The sequence below is a fragment of the Prionailurus viverrinus genome, chromosome B1 (assembly GCF_022837055.1).
Source record: "Prionailurus viverrinus isolate Anna chromosome B1, UM_Priviv_1.0, whole genome shotgun sequence".
In the NCBI taxonomy this organism is placed as follows: Eukaryota; Metazoa; Chordata; class Mammalia; order Carnivora; family Felidae; genus Prionailurus; species Prionailurus viverrinus.
This window is the reverse complement of record NC_062564.1, coordinates 47,018,434-47,046,124: the sequence shown is the minus strand read 5'-3', so window position 1 is coordinate 47,046,124 and position 27,691 is coordinate 47,018,434. Positions and strand designations below refer to the sequence as shown.

Genomic DNA, 27,691 nt, shown 5'->3' with positions numbered 1-27,691 from the left:
GTTGAAACTCCTACATATGAAATTAGTTGAGTTAAAGACACTTGTAAAAGCAATTTTATAAGTTGTGGGAGAAACCGATGTTTCCGCAGTGAACATCGGTGGGAAGCTTATGTTTGTCTCCATTCATTTGAATCAACACAGTTGACCCCAGGCAAAATAGCACTCTGTGTGACCATTTTTTGATGTCTCTCAAAGAGTAAATGTTTTGCATCTCTCACTTTCCTTCTCTACTTAGAAAAATTTCTCATAACTAGTCCTACAGATATTCCTTGACTGATTTAAGAAAACAATTTATTCTAAATTGTGGCTTATTCAGCTTTCTCATTTTTCAATAAATAAGCATCTAGATATCAGTAAAATAGTTTGATAAGAGGGTGGAGGTGTTTCTGAAATGTTGTGTCCATTTTCTTAGACCTTCATTTCTAGTGATAAGAGTGGCAGAGGGTGGAAGAATTTATATAATGGAGCCACATCCCTTTAGGAGATTGTTCTCCTAAATAAGTTGGCTGAGGCCACACTGGGCAGTTGAAGAGCCAGAGGGAGCTAGAGTTTACTCCAGCAGTTCCCACTAGGGCATAGGCCCAGTCTGTCCTCCAGTGGACCTTATCTTAACTTCCTTCATCACTTCTTTGGAGGATTGTTGATGAAACTGCATAGAAAAGTTTCAGGCCTTTCCATATTAGCATTTATTAGGTGATAGCTGTGACAGGTGTGAACTGTGTTTTCTAAACTCTTCTCTATGATCTTTTTTTTTTGTTTTTAATTTTAGTAAGTTGAACAAGGTGCAGTATCTATACTCAGCAAGGTAGTAAGAATACTAAGACCCCAGACTTGTTTAAATTTGGCAGAATCCCTTGACTTCCATTGGGTGGGTTAAGAACTGGGGACGTCTTTGGTGGTGCCAGCTGAGGGTAGGAGCCTGGTCTTTGGCCGGTGGCATTCTCCCTTAGCTTTACAGTCAGCACTGGCATTCTTTGTGGTCAGTCTCAGAGATGCTACCCCTGGGCTGCTCACCTTGGGGTGAGACCATAGGCTTAGCCACAGGGGCCTCTTTTGCTGCTCTGGAAGGTCACCTCTAGGCAACAATATCTGCTAACTCTCTAGAGCCTTTTCCCACTGATTTGAGCTCTGCATACAAGCAGGATCCAGGCCTGTTACAGAAACACCTTCCCTGGATCCTTCCTAGTCCCAGAAAAGCCAGTCTTTTCTCCCCAGTTGAGCCATTCTTGCCTTCTTCCACCCTTGGACATTACCATCCCATCTCACCCCTAAACTTTGGCTCCATGGCCTCCTTGAATGTGTTTTTTTTAATCTTTTTTTTTCTTTTTTAATGTTTATTTATTTTTGAGAGAGAGGGAGAGAGAGAATCCAAGCAGGCTTCACCCAGCAAGAGCAGAGCCCGATATGGGGCTCAAACCCACAAACCTGTGAGATCATGACCTGAGCTGAAATCAAGATTTGGATGCCCACATGACTGAGCCATCCAGGTGCCCCTGAGTGTGTATTTTAAAAAACAACTGTTTTAATTCTCACTTGGGAAAAGAGAAGTCCACTTCTCAGTTCCAAGGGCTTAGGTGGTCTTTTGAGAATGTGTGTTGGAGGTGGGGTTGGAGATGGGAATGGAGTACTCCTATGGCACCAGAACAAAACACAAATTAAAATCTTAGTCAATTATAGTCTTCCCTAATTCTTTGTTAGAATGAAGAATAATTACTTAGACTTTTATGTTTTTGATTGCCCTACTTTCTTTGGATATTACCAGGTGGAGGAAAGGAGGGAACCTGATGAGCAAATGTGTGTCAAGTAGGTTTCAGATGCGTGCATTCAGTGGCCCCAAGGGTTTCTTTAAAAAAATAAAGCAAAGAATAGGGTGCCTGGGTGGCTTAGTCGGTTGAGCATCTGACTTTGGCTCAGGTCATGATCTCGCAGTTCGTGAGTTTGAGCCCCGCATCGGGCTCTGTGCTGACAGCTCAGAGCCTGGAGCCTGCTTCAGATTCTGTGTCTCCCCCTCTCTCTGCCTTTTCTTTGCGCTCTCTCTCTCTCTCTCTCTCTCTCTCTCAAGAATAAATAAACATTAAAAAAATAAAGTGAAGAAAATAGTGCAAATATCCAAATACTGTCAGGAGGAAAATTCTTGGAAGGACATGTATCGGGCAGTTCTGGTTATACGCATTGGTGTTGGCTCCTTCAGAGAGTGATTATCAAGAGAAGGGACACTTGAACATTAATAAAACTCTTAGACTAGAAGACATGTGAGAAAGTTATGTATGCTTTTGAGTAAGAAGCTGTGTTCTTTTCATGTCTTATTCATGTTTATCCATTTGAAAATTTGTGTGCAGTATTGAGCTTCAGAGTTGAGTAAGATAACATTCCCAACAGTTGAAGACTGAACCCTTGTACAAAGAAGTCAGATTTGCTGGGAGCCAACCACAACACAGTGGCTTCAGTACAGTCAGGATGGTGTGAATGAAGCATTTCTGGAACGCTGAGGAATAGGTACAATGCAAACCTGTTCTGGGGGAGCAGGACTGACCTTTGATCTTGTAGGGTGAATGGGTGTGAAGTATATCAGATAAATAGTAATAGATGGAGATGTGGAACTCCAATAAAAGGAAGAGTGTGAGCAAAGCAAATAAAATTATGAACTGATTATGGAACGTTTGAGGAATGGCAGGTCCCTGGTAGAGTGAGTGTCAGGAAAAAGTTGCTGAAAATGAGGCTAGCCTCAGATCTAGAGTCTTGTAGGAACTTTTAAAAGCATGAATGCTTCGTTTCACAGACACTAGCAAGTTATTAGTTATTATTATTATTAATGTTTATTTTTTAACAGAGACAGAGCATGAGCGGGGGAGGGGCAGAGAGAGAGGGAGACACAGAATCTGAAACAGGCTCCAGACTCTGAGCTGTCAGCACAGAGCCCGACGCAGGACTCAAACTCACCGTGAGATCATGACCTGAGCTGAAGTTGGACGCTCAATTGACTGAGCCAGCCAGGCACCCCAATCAGTTATTTTTAAGCTGGAGAGTGATATGTTCAGATTTCTGTGTCAGTACTTTCTTCTTTCTTTTCTTCCTCCCTTTTTTCTTTCTAGGTGATTCAGGTGCCTTGTAGAGAATGTAGGAGAACAAAAATTAAAAACAAAAAACCTACATGGAGCCTGGCACTGTCATACATTGCTGGTAGGAATGCAAACTAGTACAGCTCTACTGAGGGAAAAGTTGGCAATATACAACAAAACTACATATGCACTTAGGATCCCACTTCTAGGAATTTATGCTAAAGATCCACCTCCAACAATCTGAATAAGATTATTTATTGCAGTGTTGTTTGTAAGTGCCAAATGCTAGAAACAACCTAAATTTATACACATGGGAGAATGATTGAATAAGGTATATCTACACAATGAAGTACTACACAGCTATAAAAAGTGACAGGGATTTCTGTGAACTGATTGCTATTGAGTTGTTTCCAGAGTATACTGTTAGGTGAAGTACAAATAAATTTCTATATGCTACGTTTTATGTAAGAAAAATAGTGTTTGAAAATATGCACGTAACTGCTAATTTGTACTACAGAAATTGAGGAAGCATAAATCAAACTAATGAGATCAGTATTAGGAGGGGGATGAGGAAAGACTAGAAGGAAGAAGGGAGCAGGAATAAGGTGGTAGAGTTGAAGAGGGAGCAATACTTCTCTGATTACATACTTGAGTGTTGTACTGCCTTTTAGAACCAGAATAATGTCTTACATGTTTAAAAAGATAATTAGTTAAAATTTACTGGGATGTGAGTGGAAGCCAAAGGGAATACAAGCAATATAAAAGCTCCTAACTGTATCATAAATGAGTGAAATAACTATCTGAAGGAAGAAGAACTAACCTAAGTAACTTTGGAAAATAGCATTTTGACTATTTACTGTAAGACCAAAGGTAAAAAAGTCTTCTCAAATGCCATATTTTACTTAGTAAATTTGTTTCCCACAGAGGTATAGGTTAGCAATTGTGTAACTGCATTGGGTATTTCAGGATTGAACAAATGGGTAAATATTTTTTAGATAATCACTGGATTTTTCACTATTGGAAAATAATTTACGAATAAGGAAAGGATGAGGTATAGAATAATTGGTCTTTAATATACAGACAGATATGTACAGAAGTATAGGGGTGTGTGTGTTTGTGTGTACATGTACCCACCTTACTCCCTAACTTCATCTAAGGGGGACCAGAGGCAGCGACAACCCAGTAGCAATGAGCACAGCTGACAGCCAGATCCTGGTTTCTAAATACCATTCTCTAATAAAAAAGAAAGTACACTTCCTTGGAAAACTGATTCCAGAACTGTAGCAGAGACAATATGAGTCAGAGTTATTTTGTAGTGCCAGGAAGTGTTTAAAAAAACAAACATGGGAATATTTTGAAAGGACACAGAAGCCATCCTGAAAGAACTCTCAAGGGCCAAAGCTGGAACAAGTTGGGCAAATAAATGAATAATTAAGACAGTTTACATTATAACCCATAGGATAAATGTCCATAAGTCCATACTGATACAAATATTTGAAAAAGCAAATAAATGGGGGAGGAGGGACTATATTCTTTAGAGAATTCCATATGATGAATGTAGAAAGAATGAGGGAAATAGAAAATCACCACTGGACATACAGCCCTATAACAAGTATTACAGGCCAGATCCAATGATGGAGGCTAAGATTTATGAGTGAAAATTTGGATAGAAACAGGATATTTGCAAAGTCACAAGGTATCTCCTCCAAAGTATTCACCAAATTACAGAGGAAAGCATAGAAAACTTACAGTGGAGAAATCCTGAAGGTATCACTTTCGTGAAGTGATCAAAGTTAGTATCAGCAATAGTAAGACATTAGCATTGTGTCCTTAATATGATGCACTGAGAGGGACCAACCATCATTTTTGTGGTTTTCTTGCTAAAAAATACATAGCCTCAAATCTAATTTTGAGAAAACATCAGGGAAACATTGAGGGACATTCACAAAGTCACTGACCAATTTTTTTTTTCTCCAAAAGTGTCAAGGTTGTGAACTATAAAGGAAGCCTGAGAACGGCTATAAACTGAAGGAGAATAAGGAGCCATGCATGACAGCTCAGTACAATGTGGGATCCTGGATTGGATCCTGTAACAGAAAAAAGACACTCATGGGAAACTGGTGGAATTTCAGTAAGATCTGTAGTTTCAGTAAATTGCATTGTACCAACATTAATTCCCTTGGTTTCATAATTATATAATGATGTTATAAGCTATTAACATTAGAGGAAGATGAGCAAAGTGTGTAAAGGAATTCTTGGTACGACGTGAGCCTAAAATTATCAGAGACCTAGTGGGAGAGAGACCGATAAGGAGGCTGGGACATGATCTGAAAATTTCGGCAACGGTTGAAGAGCGATGGGTTTGAGAAACATAACATTTTGTGCCTGATGAAATGGAGTGAGAGATAGTGGAGGCTGAGAGGAGGGAGAAAGGGTAGAATTTGACTCTTGTTAATCCAGTTTGGATAAATTCCGCAGCTAACCCTTCTCCTTGAAATATTTATTTAGCATTGAGCGGCTCAGTGGTGCCACTGGGTTTTGAGGAATGAGGGAAACTCCAAATCTCCAAATGGAGATGGGCCAGGAGCCAAATCTAGAAAATCCTTCCATGGGAGAAATTCAATCTCTCCACTCTTCCCTTAGGGTTCTGGATGTTTTCTGCATAATAAAAAAGGAAAGCTACACCAAATGCAACTCAAGTGCCCTGCAACAAAATGACCTTATTACCAAATGGAAGAATTGCATGTCTCTTTACATATTTTTTTTTCCTCTGATGCTGTGCAATATCAGGACTTTCAGGATTTTCAGAAGCTTCTTTAAAGAACCTTCTTTCCAGGACCAGGGTGTGTGTGTGCGTGCATGCGTGCACGCACGCATGTACGCACAAGGTAGAACAAAGAGCAAGAATTTTGAAGGGATACTATATGAAGGCAGGATAAAAGATGAGATTTTAAAAAATTCTTTGGAGAACACATATTAAGCATTAATGAAGATCTTGTATTTGTAAAGTACTAAAAAATACTAATGATTGAGGAAATTTAGATATTTAGGATTTTAAGGTATTAAATGTTCACGATAAATAGGCCATCCTCTGTACTGGGTAGTAAAATTAATAGAAATTACCATTTATTGAGTGGCATGCCAGACACCAGGGAATATTTTTAAATATGTGCATTTTAATTTTTGTAAAACCCTACAGTGTAGTCATTTGACAGGTGAACAATCTAATATTTGGAGCAGCTTTGCCCAAAAGAAACATAATGCAAGTCATAAATGGAAGCCATATATGTAATTTTTAAATTTTTTTTCAAGATTTTACTTTTAAGTAATTGCTACACCGAATGTGGGCTCCAACTCACAATCCCGAAGTCAAGAGTTTCCACCAACTGGTGCCCCTGTGTTTTAACTTTTAGTAGCCACATTTAAAAACCTAAAAAGAAAGCAAGTGAAATTAATTTCTGTAATATGTATGATTTAACTCAGTTCATCCAAAATACTTCAATATGTAATCATACAAACATTACTAATGAGATATTTTACATTTTTGTAGTATATTTTTAAATTGGAACCTATTTATACATAGAAGACATCTCCGTTCAGATGCACAATTTTCATTGGAAATACTTGATCTATATTTAGATTTTATAAGATATTTAGATTTTATAAAATGTACAGTTGAAACATTTACATACTCAAGTTGTTCCAACATGCTTAAAGTTGTTGCAATAATTGAATAAAGTCTGGTTTTAAATTTAGATTTTAATCAATGAAAATGAAATAAAACTTAAAATTCAGCTCCATTGTCACACTTGCCACGTTTGACGTGCACAGTAGCAACGTGTGGCTAATGGCTATCACGTGGGACAGGACAAGTTTAGAGAATGACAATTAATTCCCCAAGACTTCTGAGTTCATCAGTGCTGGAAGTGACATTTAGTCTGAATTAACATAACTCAAAATTTCATGGTCTTTACTCTAACTTCTTGCATAAAAATATGGTTGCTTAGCAGAAGTTGGGTAGTCATGAGAGCTCACTTAGTCAAATGCATACTCCCCTCTCTTTTTTGATAATTGTACTTCGGCTGATGGGCTGGATGCCTATAATCGATTGTCCACTGTGGGGCAGCTTGTTTATAAGCATGAACAGGCAGGCCTTCAGAGAGAAGCAAGCAAACACACTTCACAGGCAGAAATGCTAATGTATTTCTTAGTTAATCTCTGTCATTGCCACAGTGAAAGGAGAACAAAAATGCAAAGGGTTAGCTGAAACCATTTCACTGGGGAGGCTGGTTCTCTTTTACCATGGTTTTCTAGTTGTACTTCATTAAGAGTCTGAGTTGATTGTCCTTGTCATACTGCTTTTAATTTTGTATATTTGGGGGCTTTTTCATGTTACAAAACAAAGGCTATTAGATTCCTCTTCTCGAGGGACTCACATTGATCTCCCCAGTGAGGAGTTGTGGCTTCTAAAACAAGGGAAATCTGGACAGAATCCTTTAATTGGCAGAGAAAATTGCCATGGACTTGATTTTTTTCCCCCCACTCAGCATCATTAGAGAATCATTTTGAGGTTTCCTATGTTTCACTATTAATAATATTTTTTAAAACCCTGCAAATGCACTGGTTTCATTTCTGGATGCTGGTCTATTACAGACATGGGTCCTAGGATAGACACTTGCTTGTTAGTGATTTGCATTTTGACAACAGGTTTTCCTTAGGGGGAAAAATGTGCTGGGCAGTGAAAGCATGAAACCCTGTTTCTTGACTGTGGCCATTCTTCAGATGGTGGATAATTGTTTTTGTACAAAGAGAAGGAGAAGCGTAAAAGAAGAGAAATTGAATGACATGCAGGCGACTTTAATTTCATAATAACTTAATCTACGTCAGACAAAATAAAATGAATCACAACCTAAAAGGAAATGACTTTCTAATGAAAATTATTCAGGCATGTCATTTACACTGTGTGTGTGTGTGTGTGTGTGTGTGTGTGTGTGTGTGTGTGTGTGTATTCCTATTTCAAACAGAAAAGCCGTTAAACAGGACAAAAAAAAAAAGTGAATATTAGAGCCTGTAGTAATTTTGTAAGCCAGGGTTTTGTTTTTCTCTTTAGTTTTCTATATGAAATGTTGGATGCAAATTATATGGGATAAAATAATTGTTCTCTCCCTGAACTATAGTCACAGGGTGACCTATTGGGTTTGCTCTATTTACTGCGTCTGCAGCATAATTATGAAGACTTAGCTATTCTCCCAAATAGTTACAGATGTGGGAGAAAAATAAATTACTTTTGCATGCTAGCCCTGGAAGTCGTGCTGTTGTAATATAATGTAATCGGCCATGAACAAAAGGAAGTTATTATATTCATTTATATTAGTTTGAAAGCCAAAGAAATGTATTATATTATTTTAGGCTGAAGAATTGAAGCAGTGCCATTGATGATTTTCCCCTCCTGATCATCCAGCTTGACTCTCAAGGTCATCTTCACAACCTGTGGTAATTTCAGCCTTTCATGTTACTTAAGATAGAAGCAAATCATGATAGCTGTCATGACATATTTGAAGACTTCTGAGAGGGGTTATATTTGTTCTGTATGACTTCAGGTGGGAGAAACTGGATCAATGGCTAAAAGTGACAACAGGACAGAGTTTAATTAATTGAGTGTAAGGAAGACCTGATCATGGTCAGAACTATCTAAAGGTAGAATTGAATTCCTTGAGAGCTGCGAGTTCCCAGTTTCTTAATGTCCTTGAAGGTCTTTTCCTTTAAGGCTAGAGATTCTCCAGAAGTAGATAATCAGACAGGTGGATTTAGAAATAGCAACAAAAAAGCATCTAAAGTCCTTTTACTTCCAACCCCAAAACCCATGAAATCAGACCTCTAGAGGGAGCCTGGGTTTGTAGCAAAAGATCATAGGATTGTGAATGAGCCACTTGGATATCATGACTTTGGGAAGATTGCTCCTACCTCTGTCTTCCTATATGTATATGAATCAGATTTATAGAAGATGTAGGTAGGAGGAATTTTAATATATAAATATATAAATTTTAATATACATTTAAAAATGTAAACATATTTAAAAAGAGGGTAATGATACTTTTTTCCTTTACATGAAGAAATATGATTAGTGTGGCTTTCTGTGATATGTATAGATCTATTTGCTAAATTTTAAATAAACAGCACTTTAACAAAGATAGTGAAGTGTTTCACGCTTCACCTGAAATGGCAAAAGAATAACAGGAAGTTCGTTTAAACTGCACAGGGGAGCATGTAAATGATGCAAGGTAGGCAAAAAATAGTTATGAACTTTGAAAGAGGTGGCAGAGTTTTTCCATTTTTTAAAAAAATTTTTATTTAAAAGATGTATTCAGTATGTTCTCACCTAATGATCACCCTTTGACTTACTGGCTTAAAAATATCCAGTTTTTCTCAGTTTTCTCAAGGTTACCAGTTATGTTTTCAGGTTTGAAATACACTTATAAACCTAATCTTAGTCATTTTTTTAAATCACTTCTTTTTAAAGGGGCAGATGCTGTAAGTGGTGTCATTTTGTCTGAATACTATGAAAAATATTTATTGAGACATATACACAGAGAGCGAGAGGCAGAGACAGAAATACCTGTCCCTTCTAAGGAGTTATTTTGAGTGAGCTTTCTTCATTATTTAGGTCTTATTTATTTTTTATTTATCTTTTATTTTTTTAGAGAGTGTTAGTGGCAGGGAGAGGAGCAAAGGGAGAGAGAATCTTTTTTTTTTTTTTTTAAAGTTTATTTACTTATTTTGAGAGAGAGAGCGCAAGTGAGGGAGGGGCAGACAGGGAGGAGTCCCAAGCAGGCTCTGCACTGTAAGCATGGAGCCCTATGAGGGATTCAATCTCATGAACTGAACCATGAGATCATGACCTAAGCCAAAAAATCCAGAGTCACGTTAAACGACTGAACCACCCAGGCGTTGAGACATCTTTAAATTCTTAGCAAAATGTTGGTAATTCTTGGTTACTAATCAGCTTGGTAACACTTATGAACTACCTCTGGAAGGGGATTACTTTAGATTTATTTAGTAGCATTAGAGGAAGAAGACCTTCCATCATAAATCATCACCATAATGAGTCATCTCTGAAATGTGACATCTCAGTTTTTTTTTTTCTTACATAATTTACTGAAGTTGGGATTCACTTCGGGGGTGAAGAGACATTTTTTTTTCTAAGTCGGAAGTTCTCTTTATGTTTGAAATAGTGTAAAAACGGGAAAGTTGAAACATTGATCACATTCTATTGTGCGGTTTGTTGTTGTTGTTGTTTGTCATTTGAGATTTCCAATTGAAAGACAATTTGACAGATGTCAAATTTTGTTAGGAAAAGGTATTCACAGTTGGGGAAACAGAAAACAGTACCATAGCTTAAAATTCAAGGGCAGGACTTAATGTTGAGTAATGATACACTTTGCATTGTCTCATTACTACTTACTGGTTCTAGGTCATCTTCAGATTTGTTATCTACCTGGTGTTGTCATTCTGCTCTCTCCCAAGGGAGTCAGGTGAGGGGGTATCATTAAACTAAGCAGCTGGTATTCAATATCTCCTGAGATGGTTGCCACCCAGCCATTTGCCTGGTTGTAGTTACTAATGGGACAGTGAGAAGACTTACAAGTTATTCTTTGGTTAAGTGAGCAGAGATTCAAGAGAGAGAGAATGGATGAGTAGGGGAAAGGGAAGTCCCCTTAGTACAAAATCATTTCAGTTGCCTTAGATTGCAACGAGTTGGGAATAGAAGGAAAAGGCAATGCATCCTCATTTGCAGTGTTCCTGGTTTAATTAACCTTGCATTTCCACTTGTGTAGACTTTTGGGTAGGTGAGGAGAGAATGCTCTGGGATAAAATTGACCTTGCTCTCCTACACATGCATATGGAAATGCCATGCAGGGACTTTACAATTAATATTGATTCAATGTCAGAAGCACAACATTGATTGCAATGGAAAAGACTGTGGGAGGGAACCTCCTGAAATTTTCATTTGGAATGTATGAAAGTGTAAGCCCCAATTATTGACTTATGTGGAGATATTGAGGGTACATGCTGAGGCCTGTGATAATCCACTTCTCCTTTGCTACAGAGGCAGCTTTTTCATACCACTTTATGTCTTATGTATTTCTTACTAAAAAGAAGGAAATGTTTGCAATAGAAGCAATAGAGTTACTTTAGCTTTTTCCATATAATGACATACATGTGTCTGTAAGTAGAAGCTTAGAGGGCAGATTTTACTCTAGCAGTGATTTTTGTGTATCATGGGTCTCTGTCAAAAAGACGTCCTGTTAGTAAGTAATTTACAAAGCCTTACATGGAGTAGACACCGCCAAATTTTTACCAGTTAACACAATGCCATTCTCACCTGGGACACCATTCTGTGACATGAATCCAAGGACATTCTTACAGTGAGACTGTAGACATGTGAACACGTTTTATGACCAAACAGACCTGGGTTAGCAACTACCAAGGGGAAGTCCAATTAACAAATTTATTCATTTGGGCCCTATTTACACTTCTGCTGTCAACTCTAATTACTTATTTTTGAAATAAAAACTTTGGCCTTCACTGTGGTCTCCGGTGCCTGTCAGTGAATGATAATCTGTTTGAATCTTCTCAACCATATTAGAATTTCACAGGTCTGCCATCTGGTTGTAGGAACCAAAGCTCAATCAATATGTATACATAGAAAATGACAGCTCCTGAGAAGGGGTAGTTTCAACTTCAGTGAACACATGGTTAATGTTTACACTAGAATTACATACATAGTTGTGATTTGTGAATCAGTAATTATGATTCCATGTCATGGATGTTTTAGTCTTCCTTTCTCTCTTTCCCTCCCTCCCTCCCTCCCTCCCTCCCTCCCTCCCTCCCTCCATCTTCCTTCCTTCCTTCCTTCCTTCCTTCCTTCCTTCCTTCCTTCCTAACTTCCTTCCTAACTTCCTAACTTCCTTCCTTCCTTCCTTCAGAGGTTGCAATTGAGCAAGGGGCAGAGAGAAAAAGAGAAAGAGAAAGAAGCAGGGCTCACCTGAAGCACGGCTTGGGTTTTACCTGAAGCAGGGCTGGAGCTTACCGGATGCAGGGCTTGAAGTCATGAATCATGATCATGACCTGAGCTGAAGTCACATGCTTAATGACTGAGCCACCCAGGCGCCCTGGTTTAGTCTTTAATAGGAAAGGGCCATTATGCTATTAAACTTAGAGGACCTGAAGCCTGTGCCTTGACTGCTTGAAGGCAGGAGAAGGGAAGAGAGAGAGCCCAGTTGGATAGATGATTTGCCTACAGCAACCCTGGGGGTCCTGATGGCAAGATTGCCATGCTACTTATCATTTGCTTTATACTTGGTGCCTTCCCTACAAACTGCTGTCCACAAGAACACTGACTGAGAGCCCATCCCAGCTCAACTGGGCTCTTTCTCATTCCTCAACAGTGAACAATTCTGGAACCTTCAAATGCTTGGGAACTTCTCTCACAATTTTGGTAACAACAGACGATGATGTTTGCTGATGAGTAGAGCTCTGTTTCAGCCTGTGGGTTTAGAAATGGAAACATGGCTTGGATGAATGACCTTGCCACCCAAAGTCCCAGAATCCCAGAGTAGCAGGAACTGGCAGTGATTGCTAGCCCTGCACGCTCCTGTTGACACAAGACACTGAGGTGCATAGGAGTTCAGCGGATGTGAGACGGCATGGTCACAGCCTCATGGCTCAGGGACAACGCCCAGAGTTGCCTCCTGTCCAGTCTTTCAGCCTGGTTGCTTTTTCAGGTTCCTAGTTCTCGTGGATCTTTGTGTTAAAGGAGAATTATGTGTCTGGAAACAGAACTTTTCTTTGTCAATGTACATACTGTTTAAGGGTGAGTCCACTTGGAAACAAATTAACACTAAAGCATAAACATTAGTTCCACAGGTTAATTGTGGGTAGTTATTTTTTAGTGGCTTTCATAGCTTATTCTATGCTAAAATAGAGAATTCCCCTGAATCATCTCACTCACATTTTTGTCAATAAAGCTACTGTTTCCCCCTAATAATCTAGAATGTTCTCAAACTTTAAAAGGCAGAAGCTTTCCCTGGGAAGTTTATGTAAAGTTGCAGATTCTGAGGTTACAGCCCCCAGAGATTGCTATTGGGTGGTTCCGGAATGGGGCTGGAGACACTGCTTGTTCAACTGGCGTTCCAGGCAGTTTTGTTACAGAAAGTCAAAGAGACATTTTGGAAATCGTCAACCAAGTGTGCTGGTTTTGAATTCTGATGATTTTTTTTTCTTTTTTATTTTTATTTATTTATTTATTTTTTTAATGAAATTTATTGACAAATTGGTTTCCATACAACACCCAGTGCTCATCCCAAAAGGTGCCCTCCTCAATACCCATCACCCACCCTCTCCTCCCTCCCACCCCCCATCAACCCTCAGTTTGTTCTCAGTTTTTAACAGTCTCTTATGCTTTGGCTCTCTCCCATTCTAACCTCTTTTTTTTTTTTTTTCCTTCCCCTTCCCCATGGGTTCCTGTTCAGTTTCTCAGGATCCACATAAGAGTGAAACCATATGGTATCTGTCTTTCTCTGTATGGCTTATTTCACTTAGCATCACACTCTCCAGTTCCATCCACGTTGCTACAAAGGGCCATATTTCATTTTTTCTCATTGCCACGTAATATTCCATTGTGTATATAAACCACAATTTCTTTATCCATTCAGAATTCTGATGATTTTTAAATTTTAGTCGTTGTTTTCTGAGAAATTATGAATTACAGTATTGGCTTGAAATGAAATACATCTGAGTGTTTCATAACTTGGTGCTATTCAAGATTCTTCATGTGTTACCTTCTATTCTGGTAATTTGATTTGTAGACTTAGACACTTTACTCAAATACTCCTTGAAGTTCTGTGTCTTTTTTTTTTTTTTTTTTTTAGAAAGACCACAGTGCCATAACAGTTAACATGTTACCTTTTTAATTTTGTGTGTGTTTTAGTGTAGAATCCAATGTGAATGTGAAATCCTATTTGTTTTTATGGCTTTCTAAAAGAAATATCCCAATAAATAAAATAGAATAAATGAAAGATGTGAAACAAAGTGGGGGCTATCCTTAAAATTTTCTGAAATTATTAGGCCTTTAGGAATTTACAGCTGATTTACAGAGTTCTCTAGGGGAAAAGGCATTATATATGCAGCAGTTTGAATGGTGTTCTTCACAGAACTTTATATATTTTTTTTAAGTTTATTTATTTATTTTGAGAGAGAGAGAGAGAGCGTGTGCAGGGGAGGGGCAGAGAGAGGGAGAGAGAGAATCCCCAAGCAGGTTCCTCACTGTCAGTGCAGGGCCTAATGTGGGGCTTGAACTCACTAAGCCGAAATCAAGAGTTGGATGTTTAACCGACTGAGCCACCCAGTCACCCCATCACAGAGTTTTAAGAATAATTTAGAAAAAGAGGGAACAAAGGATGAAAGAAGGAAATAAAAGGGAAAAGAAGGAAAAGTACTAAATACTTATACTGTAAATGTATTTGCATACTGGCGTGGCTCTTGATGTATATGGAGTATGTCATGAATTCTTTTCTAATTTATCTCACCAAGTGTCAAGTGTCTTCTGTGTATGGGACAAACCATCCTAGATGCATTCGTTTGCTAGGGCTGCCGTAACAAAGTGCCAGAGACTGAAATGAGTTTTTGTGAAGTTTTGGAGACTGGAAAATACCTTCAGGGTTGGTTTCTCCTGAAGCCGCTCTCCTTAGCTTGCAGGCTGTTCTCTGCTCCCTATATTCTCACACATGGGCCCACACCCCCTGGTGTCCCTCTCTGAGTTCTAATTATCTCTTCTTAGTAAGATGCAGCAGTTGGGTTACATTAGGGTCCCACCTTTATGATCTCCCTTAACCTTAGTGACCTCCTGACAGGCACTATGAATCAGTCATATTGGGGATTAGGAATTAAACAGTAAATTTGGGGAGTGTGCATAGTACAGCCTAACAACGGATGAAAATCTTAGAGGATGACAGAGTAACAGGTTTTAAGATACAAAATTTAGTGGGCAGATTGAGCTATCCTACTGTAATGTGAATGATAAGGTGATGATTTTAAATAGAGCCTATGAAAGCCTAGAGAAGAACAAAGCTGTCATAGGGCCCGGTCAGGAGAACTTAGTGGAGGGGGTTATATTTGAAAAAGGTCTGTGGAGCCAGATACAGTTTTGTAAAAGGAAGGGGGGCATGCAGAGTATTGAGGCAGGGTACATGGCAGGGGGGTTGCTTATTTGGGCATCTACAAGTAGAAGCAGTGAAAGTGAGAAAGTGTACAGGGAAATGATGGGTCACAAAGCTGTTTCAGAGAACATTAGAAAAGGTCTTGACACTGTGCCGGTGATTTGGACCATGGATGACAGGTGTTCGTTTTGCGCAGAGGAGTCATGTGATCACGGGGTTGTAGCTCCTGTAGGAAGAGTCAGAAGTTCAGACTCGGAAGTAGGGTTTTGCATGATTTTGACTGGGTAAATTAACCTCAGAAAACCGTAGATTCCTCATCCGTAAAGTAGAGATAACACCTCCCCACCTTCATGAGGCTGTCGTGAGGACTGAATGAGAGAATGTATATAATGTGCTTGCCTATGGCAAACACTCAAAGCTAGAGAGGAGATCTTTGGTTTTATTCAGCAAATACCTATATGCCAGGCATGGTGCTCCAGCTGGGGTTTAATAATATGAAAATGATTAACAGCGTATAGGATTTAAGATACAATGTTAGACCCTCAGCACCTACATTCAAAGCGAGTAGTTTGAGGACTTGATGGAGGAAGGAGTTGGGAGAGGTGCTGGAGGCAAAGGAAACAGATCAGAGCTATTTTTGAAAAGTACAAGGAAGAGAAATCCGATCCTCAAGAATTAGTGGGATGTGTTTTGGGGCACCTGGGTGAGCCTCAGTTGGTTGAGCATCTGACTCTGGCTCAGGTCATGATCTCATGGTTCGTGAGTTTGAGCCCCACATCAGGCTCTCTGGTGTCAGCACACAAAGCCTGCTTCAGGTCCTCTGTCCCCTCTCTCTCTGCCCCACCCCCACTTGTGCTTGCTGTCTGTGTCTGTCTCTTTCTCTCTCAAAAATACTTTAAAAAAAAAGATGCTTCATTCCTGTTTAAATCTAAAGAATTCTAATTTACCAGTAAACAAGTGACAACATTTGTACAACAATTCGTTGTTGTTGTGAGTTCAAGCCCCTATCAGGCTCTGTGCTGATGGCTCAGGGCCTACCTCAAATTCTGTCTCCCTTTCTGTCTCTACTCTTTTCTCAATTGTGCGCATGTTCCCTCTCTTCTTCTGTCTCCTTCTCTCTCTCTCCCTTTCTGAAAAATAAACATTAAAAAAAAAATTAGTGGGATGTGTTGTAACCTGTCTGATCTGCAATCCTTGTATCAACACTCCTGATTCCACACTGGTGTGATACATTTCCATCTGTTTCCTAGAGAAAGGGGGAGGGATCTTTTTGTTTTTTTAATTTCCCCATTCTTTTTAAATTCTGGGCTTTTATGCTCACGCTGTACTCCATTCAATCAGTATTTCATTCTCAGAGGTAAAGTCATGTTTCCCAAACTAACATTATTTTTCAATTAATTAAAATCAGTTAAGAACAATTTAATTGAATGCTGTCACAAGCACCATAAATCACTGTGATGCTTGCTGTCATTACCCGCTTCTGGAAGCACCTCTCGTGGCAACATCCGACACAGCTTATAGTAATATCCAAAATGTTTAACCAGGATGACATAATTGTCAAATATGTAATTGTGCTTTTACAGCCTGTAGCATTCACTACCATTTGAAAATGTCAGAAATTACTACTGCAGGCAAGTTGAACATTTAAATATATGTCCAGAATACATCCTCTGCCAAGATAAAGCATCCCTTCTCCTTGGTAACTTTAAAGTTTAATGTCCTGTGTATCAATAAGCGTCTTCCCGTGTGTTCACATGACATTTCAAGTTTGGGAAGAATGGAGCATCGTCCAGCCCCGACTGCGTGACCAAGAATTATTAGATGTGGAAATGGGATAAAAGGATCTTTTGAAGGCAATAAAGATGGGTTTGTCATACTGGGTAATATTTTAAAATGAATTTTGACATGTTCAATAGACTTCCTAACAAATGATTAGCATCTCCGAATACTTACAGACTATAGTGACATCAACTGTCTCAGGATGGTTGTCAGATCATAGCACAGAGTCACTGGAATCAAAGGAAGTGTTGAAATTGTGTGGAATCTCCCCCTCTGTATTAGCAGTTCCTGTTTCAGCTTAGGACCGTATTCCCGAAAATAAACTCTCACTAAGCTGTCACTGTGGTCTAACATTTATTTACTCTTTGGCCTCATAACAAAAATCGTCAAATTAGTGCCCTCTTGCCAGCCTCCTCCTGGACCAGCAGAGTAGCTAACTGTATCAATGAGCACTTAATTGACAATTAAAAAAAATTTTTTTAACGTTTATTTACTTTTGAGACAGAGACAGAGCATGAATGGGGGGAGGGTCAGAGAGAGAGGGAGACACAGAATCGGAAGCAGGCTCCAGGCTCCGAGCTGTCAGCACAGAGCCGGACGCGGGGCTCGAACTCGTGAACCACGAGATCATGACCTGAGCCAAAGTCCGACACTTAACTGACTGAGCCACCCAGGCGTCCCTTACTTGACAATTTTGTATCAGATGGCAAAACAGTTCTAACAGCTGAGTAAGCACATGAAAATAATTCAACAGGTCCTTTGAAAGGAACAATCAGTTCACATTCTTTGGAAACGTCTACTTAAAGGGAGTATAACAGTTACAACCAGAATAGATACCAGTCCACATTTATTTTATCAGAGTTCACCCATGATATGTCATTAGTATGGACAGCACTTTTTGTTTTTTTTACAGTACAAGAAGTGCAAGCCCATGTAAATTGCAAATAGGCATCCATTTAGATACTTATCTAGAGGGATACAGTTCCTGGAAATCTTTTCTTTGTCATTGAGTACAATAATGCTCTTTAATATCATGGTGCTTTGTTTCTGTGATGCTGCATTTGACTGTGCTGAACTGTGGCACAGAAAACATTTGAGCATATTGTAGACTGCTTATCAAATTTTCTCTTCCATGAAATGAAATAGAGCCATGTCCCAAGTGATAGAAAATTACTATAATTATTCCATTCTACATGGAAGTTTTGTCATTATTGCAGAAAGAAAATCCAAGGATCTTTCAAGCCAGCAATGGGCAGACTCTTTTGAACATGGCTTTTTGAACTCTTTTGACATGGCTTCCAAGTGAGGTAAGGCAGGTGGGAGGCTTGAGGGATCACATCAGTCATCAGAGACTTGAGTTGTCTTTTTGTTGTCTCCATTGTAATTAAGAGGATGGACACAGCATGGGGCCACCAGGGTCCAAATACCGACTCTGCCCCTTGGGAGCTATGTGATTTTGGTAGTTTACAACCTTTTTATAATGCAGTTTCTTCATCCCTTACAGAGACACAATAGTAGTACAACCCTATAGGATTGTTTTGAAGATTGAATGAGTTTATGTATCTTTATATCTTGAAGAAATGCCTGACACATAGTAAGAACTCAGTAAATTTAGCCATTATTATTATAACTTCTGTTAATATGAATTGATGTGTTGAAGTTAAGTACTATTCAATTTTTTGATGCTTCGTTGAGCACGAGAAAGGTGTCAGGAGAATGGAAATGTTCTAATTTTCTAAATTGATGGAACATTTCGATTCTGAAAATAATAGATTGTTAGAGTTCCTCCTTTGAAAAATTCTAGTCAAAATTACTAAACAGATGGCTCGTGAGTGCTCAGAAGAAAACTGTGGTGGTCACTAACCATCATAGTGTGTTAATTAAAACCAAGTCATTTCAAACTAGCCTAATCTCATTTTTTGGAAAGAGTTACTGGGTTGTCAGAATAAGAGATGCCTTACTGGGATTTCTGCAAGATATATGGATTCTTTCATTACATATTTTGATCAAAATGAAAAAAAACCCATAAGAGTGATTAAGTAGAATTACTATTTTTGTAGGTAGAATACTGTAAGAATGACTTTTATTCTCAAGGGAGGTGTCTTGGCTTAAAAACTATAGTTATTTTGCCCATTTTCATTCAGTATTTTTATCTCTGGCTTCTGTGAAGACTTGGAAAACGTGCATCATGCAAGCGACATACATTTTGGAAAGGTAGCTAATGTCGATGACAAATGTAAATTTCAAAAAAAAAAGTGATAACTGGTTGATAAAAATGAGGTAATGTTTAATGAAAACATGTAAAATTATTATTTTATGTTTATTTGTTTATAAGTTTTGCCAGCTGGCACTCAGTGATCCTACTGGACATTATTTATTTTTTAAATGTTTATTTATTTTTGAGAGAAGGAGAGAGTGTGTGCAAGCAGGGGAGGGGCAGAGAGAGAGAAGGAGACAGAATCAAAGCAGACTTCAGGCTCCGAGCTGTCAGTGTAGAGCCCAATGTGGAGCTCAAACTCACCAACTGAACTGTGAAATCATGACCTGTGCTGAAGTCAGATGCTCAACTGACTGAGCCACCCAAGCGCCCCATTAATTTATTTAAAAAACACAATACTAAAGTGGTCTAGGCTTAATAGAAATTTATTTGAAAACACTTCGAACCTTTAAAAAAAATTTTTTTTCAACGTTTATTTATTTTTGGGACAGAGAGAGACAGAGCATGAACGGGGGAGGGGCAGAGAGAGAGAGGGAGACACAGAATCGGAAACAGGCTCCAGGCTCTGAGCCATCAGCCCAGAGCCTGACGTGGGGCTCGAACTCCCGGACCGCGAGATCGTGACCTGGCTGAAGTCGGACGCTTAACCGACTGCGCCACCCAGGCGCCCCAGAAAACACTTCGAACCTTTAAATGCAAATAATTTTCTTTTGCAGAGTCAACTCTCATTGGTTGACTTAAGTAAAACAGTAGCTAATATCCAGTAGTGACAGAGTCCCTACTTTCCAGGAGCTTATAAAAAAGTATGGGTGACAAGACTACAAGTAGTAACAGTACAGGATAGAAATACCACAGAGGGGTAAGCATAGCATTGAGAATTCACAAAAAGGACATTTAACACCACATGAAGGTGTCTGCAAATGATCCTCAAAAGAAGATATAATTAAACTCAGAGGGTTAAGAGTTTGTGAATTTAGGGTAGGGGCATTGGTATTCTAGGTTGATAAACTATAGAAAGGGCCAAAGATGTGAGCACATGTGTATTCCAGGATTGTAAGTACCAGTGGTCCAAGTAACCATAGAATGGGAGGTAGAGAACACTGAGTTTTAATAGCTTATATTCATGTATGCTTGGTACTTGTAAAAGTGTTTTACTGTATTAACTCATGAGTATAATATAGTAACGAGCGTTGTGTCCACTAGCTTTTGCTGCATAATAGATAAACCCACAGGTTAGAGACTTAAAACAATCACTGTGATTCATGGGTTTCAGATTCAGCAGGGTAATTGTGCTGGTATGGGTCAGGCTTGGATCGCCTTGGCTGGATTTGCCAGAGATTCATCTCTGCTCAGCTGGTTGTTCATCTAGTAGATAGTCTAGAATGTTCTCTTATGTCTAGCAATCACTTTGGTTTTGGCTGGGGTAGTGGAAGAGACCTGACTCCATGTCTCTGGTCATTGAGCGGCAAGCCAGACTTCTTCACGTGACAATCAAAAGGTTCCAGGGTCAGCAAGGAGACCTATCTCAACGCTCAAGTCACCTTAAAGCCCCTGCTCATGTCCAGAGCAAGTTACAGGGTCAGCCGAGATCAAAGGGAGTGAGAAATGGGACTCTGCATCTTGAGAAGAGTGAAAACCTGTAGGAACAGTTTTGTAATCTGCTATAATTTAACTCACCTTGAGGTAGGCGTTTTTATTGTCAACTCCAATGACCTTTGAGGTACAGGGAATATTTAACTTGGTCAAGGTCACATAAGTAGCAAGGGGCAGGTCCGGGATTTGGCAACAGGGCAGTCTGTGTCTTGATTCTTACCCACTGTAGTCTGCTGGCTCTTGAGGGAAGAGGTAGGATAGGTCCAATACTATGAAGAACAATGTATGCTGTTATGAGAAGTTGGGTTTTTATCCTGAGGGAAGAATGATCAGAAAGAAGTCTGACGCGGTCCCCTTGACAGCTTGGAAAGATCAATTGAGCTGCGTGATGGCAACTGCATTGTATGAAGGAAGTATTGAAAATTGACCAGCTGACTCCTCAGTACATTAGTCTACCACGATGCTGATGAAGACTGATCTAAGGTAGTAGTAGTTGGATAGCTATATAGTTTTAGCTAAATTAAGGAAATGCCATGTTAAAAATAATCATGTGTGTGTATATATATGTATATGTGTGTATATATATATGTATATATATATATATACATATATATATATGACACTATTGACTGGATGTTAGCAGCTTGGGAAACTGGAATCATGGATTTATAACACATTTAGAGAAGTACAATTATTTTGTCATTTGTTAATAATGAGTAATCAAGGCAAAAGATTTTAGTTGATATAAGTAAGTGATTGGAGTTGACAGTAGAGGTGTGAAAAGGATGTCTGTGAATACATTGGCTAATTTGCTTTGTAAAGTTGCAAGTCCCCAGTCTGTCTATAAGTGAAACATATAGGTGGTACTTATTCAGTGAACACAAAACTCCTTTGTGATTGTCCATCTGCCAAATGAACTCACAAGGTGTGAACATATATTTGTACAGAAGACTGACTTACTGTCTTAGAAAAATCATACATTGACTTACCTACTTGAGAATGAAAGAGGGATTTTGTTATCCGATTTCATTTAGTGATTCTGAGTCTCTTGATTTCTGGGATGGCTCGTGAGCCTGAATGAAAATGATTACAGATTTAATCGAGAGTATAATTATTTAGGTTAAATTTGTATCGAGCCTGCATTTTGGTATGATGAGTAAGTAAGGTCAGAGATAATGCAGAGACTATGGAGATTAGTTTTCTTCATTGCCTATATTATGTTGCACTTTCAGGAAATATACTGTCAGATGGGTTGGCAATATTAGGGGCCACCAGAGGACATTCATTTAATCACTGAGAGCAGCCGTAACAGCCAAAGAGCCAATATTTGAAAGAAAATGAAGTCATTTCAGCATAAAATAAATGCTCTGACTTGTAGAGGATCAGCTAACATTTCATCTTAAAACTTCGAGCTTTGGAAGGGACCTTGGACAGCACATTTTCAATATCTCCATTTACAGACAAAGCTATTGAGGCTCAGAACACTTAAATAACATTTCCAGGGTTCTGTAGCTAATTAGCAGCCTGGTTAGGAAAATAATCCAACTTTCTAGTTCTCGTCCAATGCATCTTCCATTATCATTTGCTATTTCAGTGGCCCATAATAGTTGGGATTAATTTATCCCCAAATATCATGTTCGAAGGAGTGTGTGCCCATTACCACTAAAATAGAGAACTTGTGGCCATTTGCTGATAGAGAACGTCTCTTCTTGAATAGTTACAGGAGTTGTGACAATATTTAAAAGAAGGCACTTTGGGTTGTTTTGGTTAGCTGACCTCACTGGCTACAAAGACTTTGTAACAGTATCTACGTTTGTCATGGTTAAAGGTGTAATATTTTACTTATCTGTCAAAAAATTAAATGACGGTGTATCAGGATGTGCTCTGACTAAAGGATGCTAAATCCCATTAACAACACTTCAAAGACACAGATGGAAGGCAGAGTGTCCATCTCATTACATTATAATGAGAGATGTAACCATCAGTCAAAGTAGACATTCTTTTGGACCTACTGTGTGCACTCTCCTGCTAACAGCGACCTGGGAAAACAGATTACTTGGCAAACTCAGAATCAGGCTGAGAGTAGGTGTTGATAATGTTAAATATTTCACAGGTCCAAGCTAATACTGCCTCTTAACATCTGTGCTCACTGCCTTCTGCCAGGACAGGAGAGCTTGGTTTGGTGACATGGAAAACACACCTTCCTGTCTGTATGAGGATCAGCATGGCCAAAGCTTATTCTAGTGACCACGTTCCCATTTGCTCAAGTTCTAAACTGTCATCCTTTCTGGTTGATACTCCTGCCTCACCCCAACCACCACATATATTAATACTTAAAAAAATTTTTTTATATGTTTTTGTTTATTTTTGAGAGAAAGAAGGAGCAAGGCAGGGGCAGAGAGAGAAGGAGACACAGAATTTGAAGCAGGCTCCAGGCTCTGAGCTGTCAGCACAGAGTCTGACGCAGGGCTCGAACTCACAAGCTGTGAGATCATGACCTGGAATGAAGGTGGATGCTTAACTGACTGAGCCACCCAGGCACCCTGTATTAATACTTTTTCAAGTCTAGTTGGGCATCAGAGCTCTCTCTGAAAGGGGACTTTACATATCTCTGATCTCATTTTATTATTTAACTTTCGGAAGGAAACCTGATTCCTTTTATTTCCCAGTTTTTGGGCAATACCACATCACCTCATTGTCATTTCTGTGTTCTGCCTCTAGCCCCACCTAGGTTGGAGTCCAGATTCTACATAAATGTTGAAATACTTTGCCAGGTTTAGCTGGGCTAATATGTAAAGATCGGTTACCTTCCCGGTGCTCAGCAAAGCTCTGTAAGTAAATTCTCACTTACCTATGAATAGTAATGAAGCTGACAGATTGTTTCTTGTAAGCAGTATAAAAAGTAAGCGCATGATAAATACATGAATCCCTAAGGAAGGTACAGAAAGGATAGACTAGGAAAGCATACACTGGGTTTAAAGCAGGCCTCACTGCTAACAACTCTGACCTGAGCAGGTATCTTTACATCTGATTCTGTTTTATCATACATAACATCTTAATGATACCTGCCTTTTAGGGTTGTTTTAAGATTTAAAGCAGTGTGTACATTAAAGGTTTTATTAATATGGCTACCACATAGGTGTTTAGTAATTCTAGATTTTTCCATCTGAGAACTGTAGATTATTGATATTTAAAGATGGAAAAAGTAACTTCACACTGGTTATTATCCTTAGCGCAGTCAGAACAGCCTGAACACCCATCAGGCAGTGCGTTAGTGTATCACGTTCTCGGTTATGTTAACATTAAAAATGAAACTGATATTTTACCAGTAAAATGGGTTCATCGTAAAACAGCGGAGAATTGCAATTTGCGGCATGCAAGCTGTGGTAAAACCATAGGCAAGTCCAGCAAAGGAGAAGAGTAGTATTTTATGGAGAAGGAGGAGGAAGTTGGGAGGAGTTGTTTTGAATGACAGTCCATTGGAGAAAAGCAAATGTTCAGGATACAGACGGTTTCTCATTGGCTGAGTTGCAGGGGTAGTCAGTTCCTTATAGGGGAGGCAATGTGCATCTTTTCCTTTTGGGTCCTGTAATTGATGATTTTTTTTCCTATTGAGGATTCTTCTGTTGGGGTCTGTAATTGACAACTTCCTGTAATTGACGTCTGGTTCCTCTCCCCCTTGTGGCCTCCTGGCTCCATTTTAGTGAGGTTTCCTTCATTAATTTTTACTTTTCCCCCTTTTGGTGAAGATCTTTCTCTGAAAGCACCACTAATCAAGAATTAGGTTTTCTTAACTCTGTGGTCTTTTGGCCCTTAGTGCCAGGAAGAACCTTTCTGGGGTGTCCTGTTTCATGTTGGAAGAAAATTGTATAGATTGCAAACCAACTGAGGTCGCATTTGAGTAACAAGGAGGAGTAGCAGGGAGGACTGTCAGGCACTTCCCAGTATACTCCGTATTTATCAGGTTAGTAAGCACTGGAGATCATTTTATGATTGGGGTACGTTGTTGTTTTTCTTTTCTTTTTTTTTTTTTTAAAGGTTTGACAGGCAGCAAGTACAGAATGAAAAGTGACATGATCCAAACTATATGATGGTTCTAAACCAAGGCCCTCGATTTGAATGTAGCCAACCAGAGATAAGTTTTTGGCCTTATTGTGACTTATGGGAGGAAAAGGTCTCTTAACTGAGGCCAACTCAGAGTCACATGTGCCCTTAGGAAATCATCGCTTAGTGTCCATGGAAGCAGAGTAGTGAAGGCTGCAAGAATATGCTGAAAGAACAAACCAAGTGCATTTGGGAAGATATGGTACAGATAGAAACATGAAGCAGTAGTTGATGAACATTTCACCTAACAACAAAACCTCAAAGATGTTTTGAAACAGTTTTATGGGTGTGCCCGGGGGGCTCAGTTGGTTAAGTGTTTGGCTCTTGATTTCGGCCCTGGTCATGATCTCACAGTTGTGAGTTTGAGCCCCATGTCGGTTTCGTGCTGACAGTGCAGAGCCTGCTTAGGATTCTCTGTCTCCTTCTCTCTCTCTCTGCCTCTCCCCTGTTTGTGTGTGTGCTCGCTTGCTCTTGCTTAAAAAAAAAAAAAAGGCATTAAAGAAACATAAAAATAAATAAAAAATAAAAAAATGAATTGCAAAAGAGCTGTTTGGAACCGAACGTGTATCAATAATACAGTCTGTAAAATTATAAATCTAGAAACCATGAATTTGGATAAAAATCCAAAGTCAGTTAATAGTTTAGATGAAAAGGAGACTTTTGTGAATCCAGAATTACAGAACCTTGTAACCCTTCAGAAAAAGCAAGGGAAGAGATTAATTTGTCACGAGATCATGATGAGGCTGTTTCTGAAACGCCATAATCAAAAGAAGAGGTTTCCCCCTTTCACAAGGGTTTGGGAAACATGAACAAAGACATTGCCTTTCCACAAAAGAGAGAAAAGAAGCAACAGTAAGAAAAGGGAACATAGGGGCGCCTGGGTGGCGCAGTCGGTTAAGCGTCCGACTTCAGCCAGGTCACGATCTCGCGGTCTGGGAGTTCGAGCCCCGCGTCGGGCTCTGGGCTGATGGCTCAGAGCCTGGAGCCTGTTTCCGATCCTGTGTCTCCCTCTCTCTCTGCCCCTCCCCCATTCATGCTCTGTCTCTCTCTGTCCCAAAAATAAATAAACGTTGAAAAAAAAAATTAAAAAAAAAAAAAAAAGAAAAGGGAACATAGTCTGGGCTGGACATCCTGGGAAGGTTATCTTACCACACACCATCTGCTTCAATTCCAGGTAATTGTTACTTTCATGTCCTTGGATGGTGAGGTACAGTCAGGGTTTGGTGCTTTCTTTAGATGTGCCACAGGAATTCAAGAGTTTATTTCCTGGAGTTTGGCAGCACAAGGACCGGTTAGCGGTACCTCATAAGAGTCCAGCGAGGTTGAAGAGTCTTTCTGGAAGTATCTTTTCCAATAGATGAAATCTTCAGGTTGCCAGGTGTTATTCTTAAGGTCTTCATCTCTGGGAGTGCACTGTGAAAAGATTGTTCTACCAAAGCATGGTAATTTTTTTTTAAATTTTTTTAATGTTTATTTATTACTGAGAGACAGAGAGAGATACAGAGCATGAGCAGGGGAGGGGTAGAGAGAGGGGAGACACAGACTCTGAAGCAGGCTCCAGGCTCTGAGCTGTCAGCACAGAGCCCGATACGGGGCTCGAACTCACCAACTGTGAGATCGTGACCTGAGCCTGAAGTTGGTTGCCTAACCAACTGAGCCACCCAGGCGCCCCAAGCATGGTAATTTTTTTTTTTAATTTTTTTTTAATGTTTCATTTATTTTTGAGACAGAGACAGAGCATGAACGGGGGAGGGGCAGAGAGAGGGGGAGACACAGAATGGAAGCAGGCTCCAGGCTCTGAGCCATCAGCCCAGAGCCCAACGCGGGGCTTGAACTCACGGACCACGAGATCGTGACCTGAGCTGAAGTTGGACGCTCAACCAACTGAGCCACCCAGGCGCCCCAAGCATGGTAATTTTTTTTTTAATTTTTTTTTTAATGTTTCATTTATTTTTGAGACAGAGACAGAGCATGAACGGGGGAGGGGCAGAGAGAGGGGGAGACACAGAATGGAAGCAGGCTCCAGGCTCTGAGCCATCAGCCCAGAGCCCAACGCGGGGCTTGAACTCACGGACCGCGAGATCGTGACCTGAGCTGAAGTTGGACGCTCAACCAACTGAGCCACCCAGGCGCCCCAAGCATGGTAATTTTTTAATAGAAGCTGTTGTACATTTGCAGTATTGATGTGTATCCCTTCTTATCCACTGTGGGCCAGAGGAGAAAGGGTCCGAGTATATTGGACATCTTGCAACTATCTTAACAGGGTAAGAGTTTATAAATTACAGAAGAGGTGGATCTGAGATTTAGGACTGCCAGCAATGCTTCCAGCCAGGGTAGTTGAAGGGTCTCTATGTATTTTGCCAAGTGCGTCTTGATAGTGCCCACATCGCATTCCTAACCCTGAGGATGGAAAACAGCATGTAGTCTGGAAGTGTTGTAAGGATTTGTTGAAACACTTGCTGAGTAAAATGGGTTCCTCAATCACTGTGAAATTTGAGAGTGGTTCCCCAGGTAGGGATGATCTTTTCTAACAGAATTATAACCATAAAAGAAGCAGTGTGGCCTGTCTACAAGAGAAAACTTCACTCCAGTGAGTCAACACAAGCTATGACTAAAACATGTTTATATCCATGAGATACAGGGGAAGCTGTATGAAATCCATTTGTATGCACACATTTCCCTGGTATGTGCTTTGGACAGGTGGGACAAGTAAGGCAGGC

The 27,691-nt window shown here is 39.6% G+C and overlaps 1 protein-coding gene across 11 annotated transcripts in view; it reads left to right on the top strand.

The window, feature by feature from the left end:
- UNC5D (unc-5 netrin receptor D) overlaps window positions 1–27,691 on the top strand; it is a 554,486-nt gene that overhangs the window by 49,883 nt on the left and 476,912 nt on the right. For 4 of the 11 annotated variants that reach the window (XM_047857025.1, XM_047857026.1, XM_047857024.1 and 1 more), the window contains one exon: window positions 5,040–5,190. The exons of the other annotated variants lie outside the window; for them this stretch is intronic. In XM_047857025.1, coding sequence (XP_047712981.1) covers window positions 5,109–5,190 — 82 coding nt within the window. In that variant the 5' untranslated portion in view covers window positions 5,040–5,108. The remainder of the gene's footprint in view (window positions 1–5,039; window positions 5,191–27,691) is intronic. 11 annotated transcript variants of the gene reach the window in all.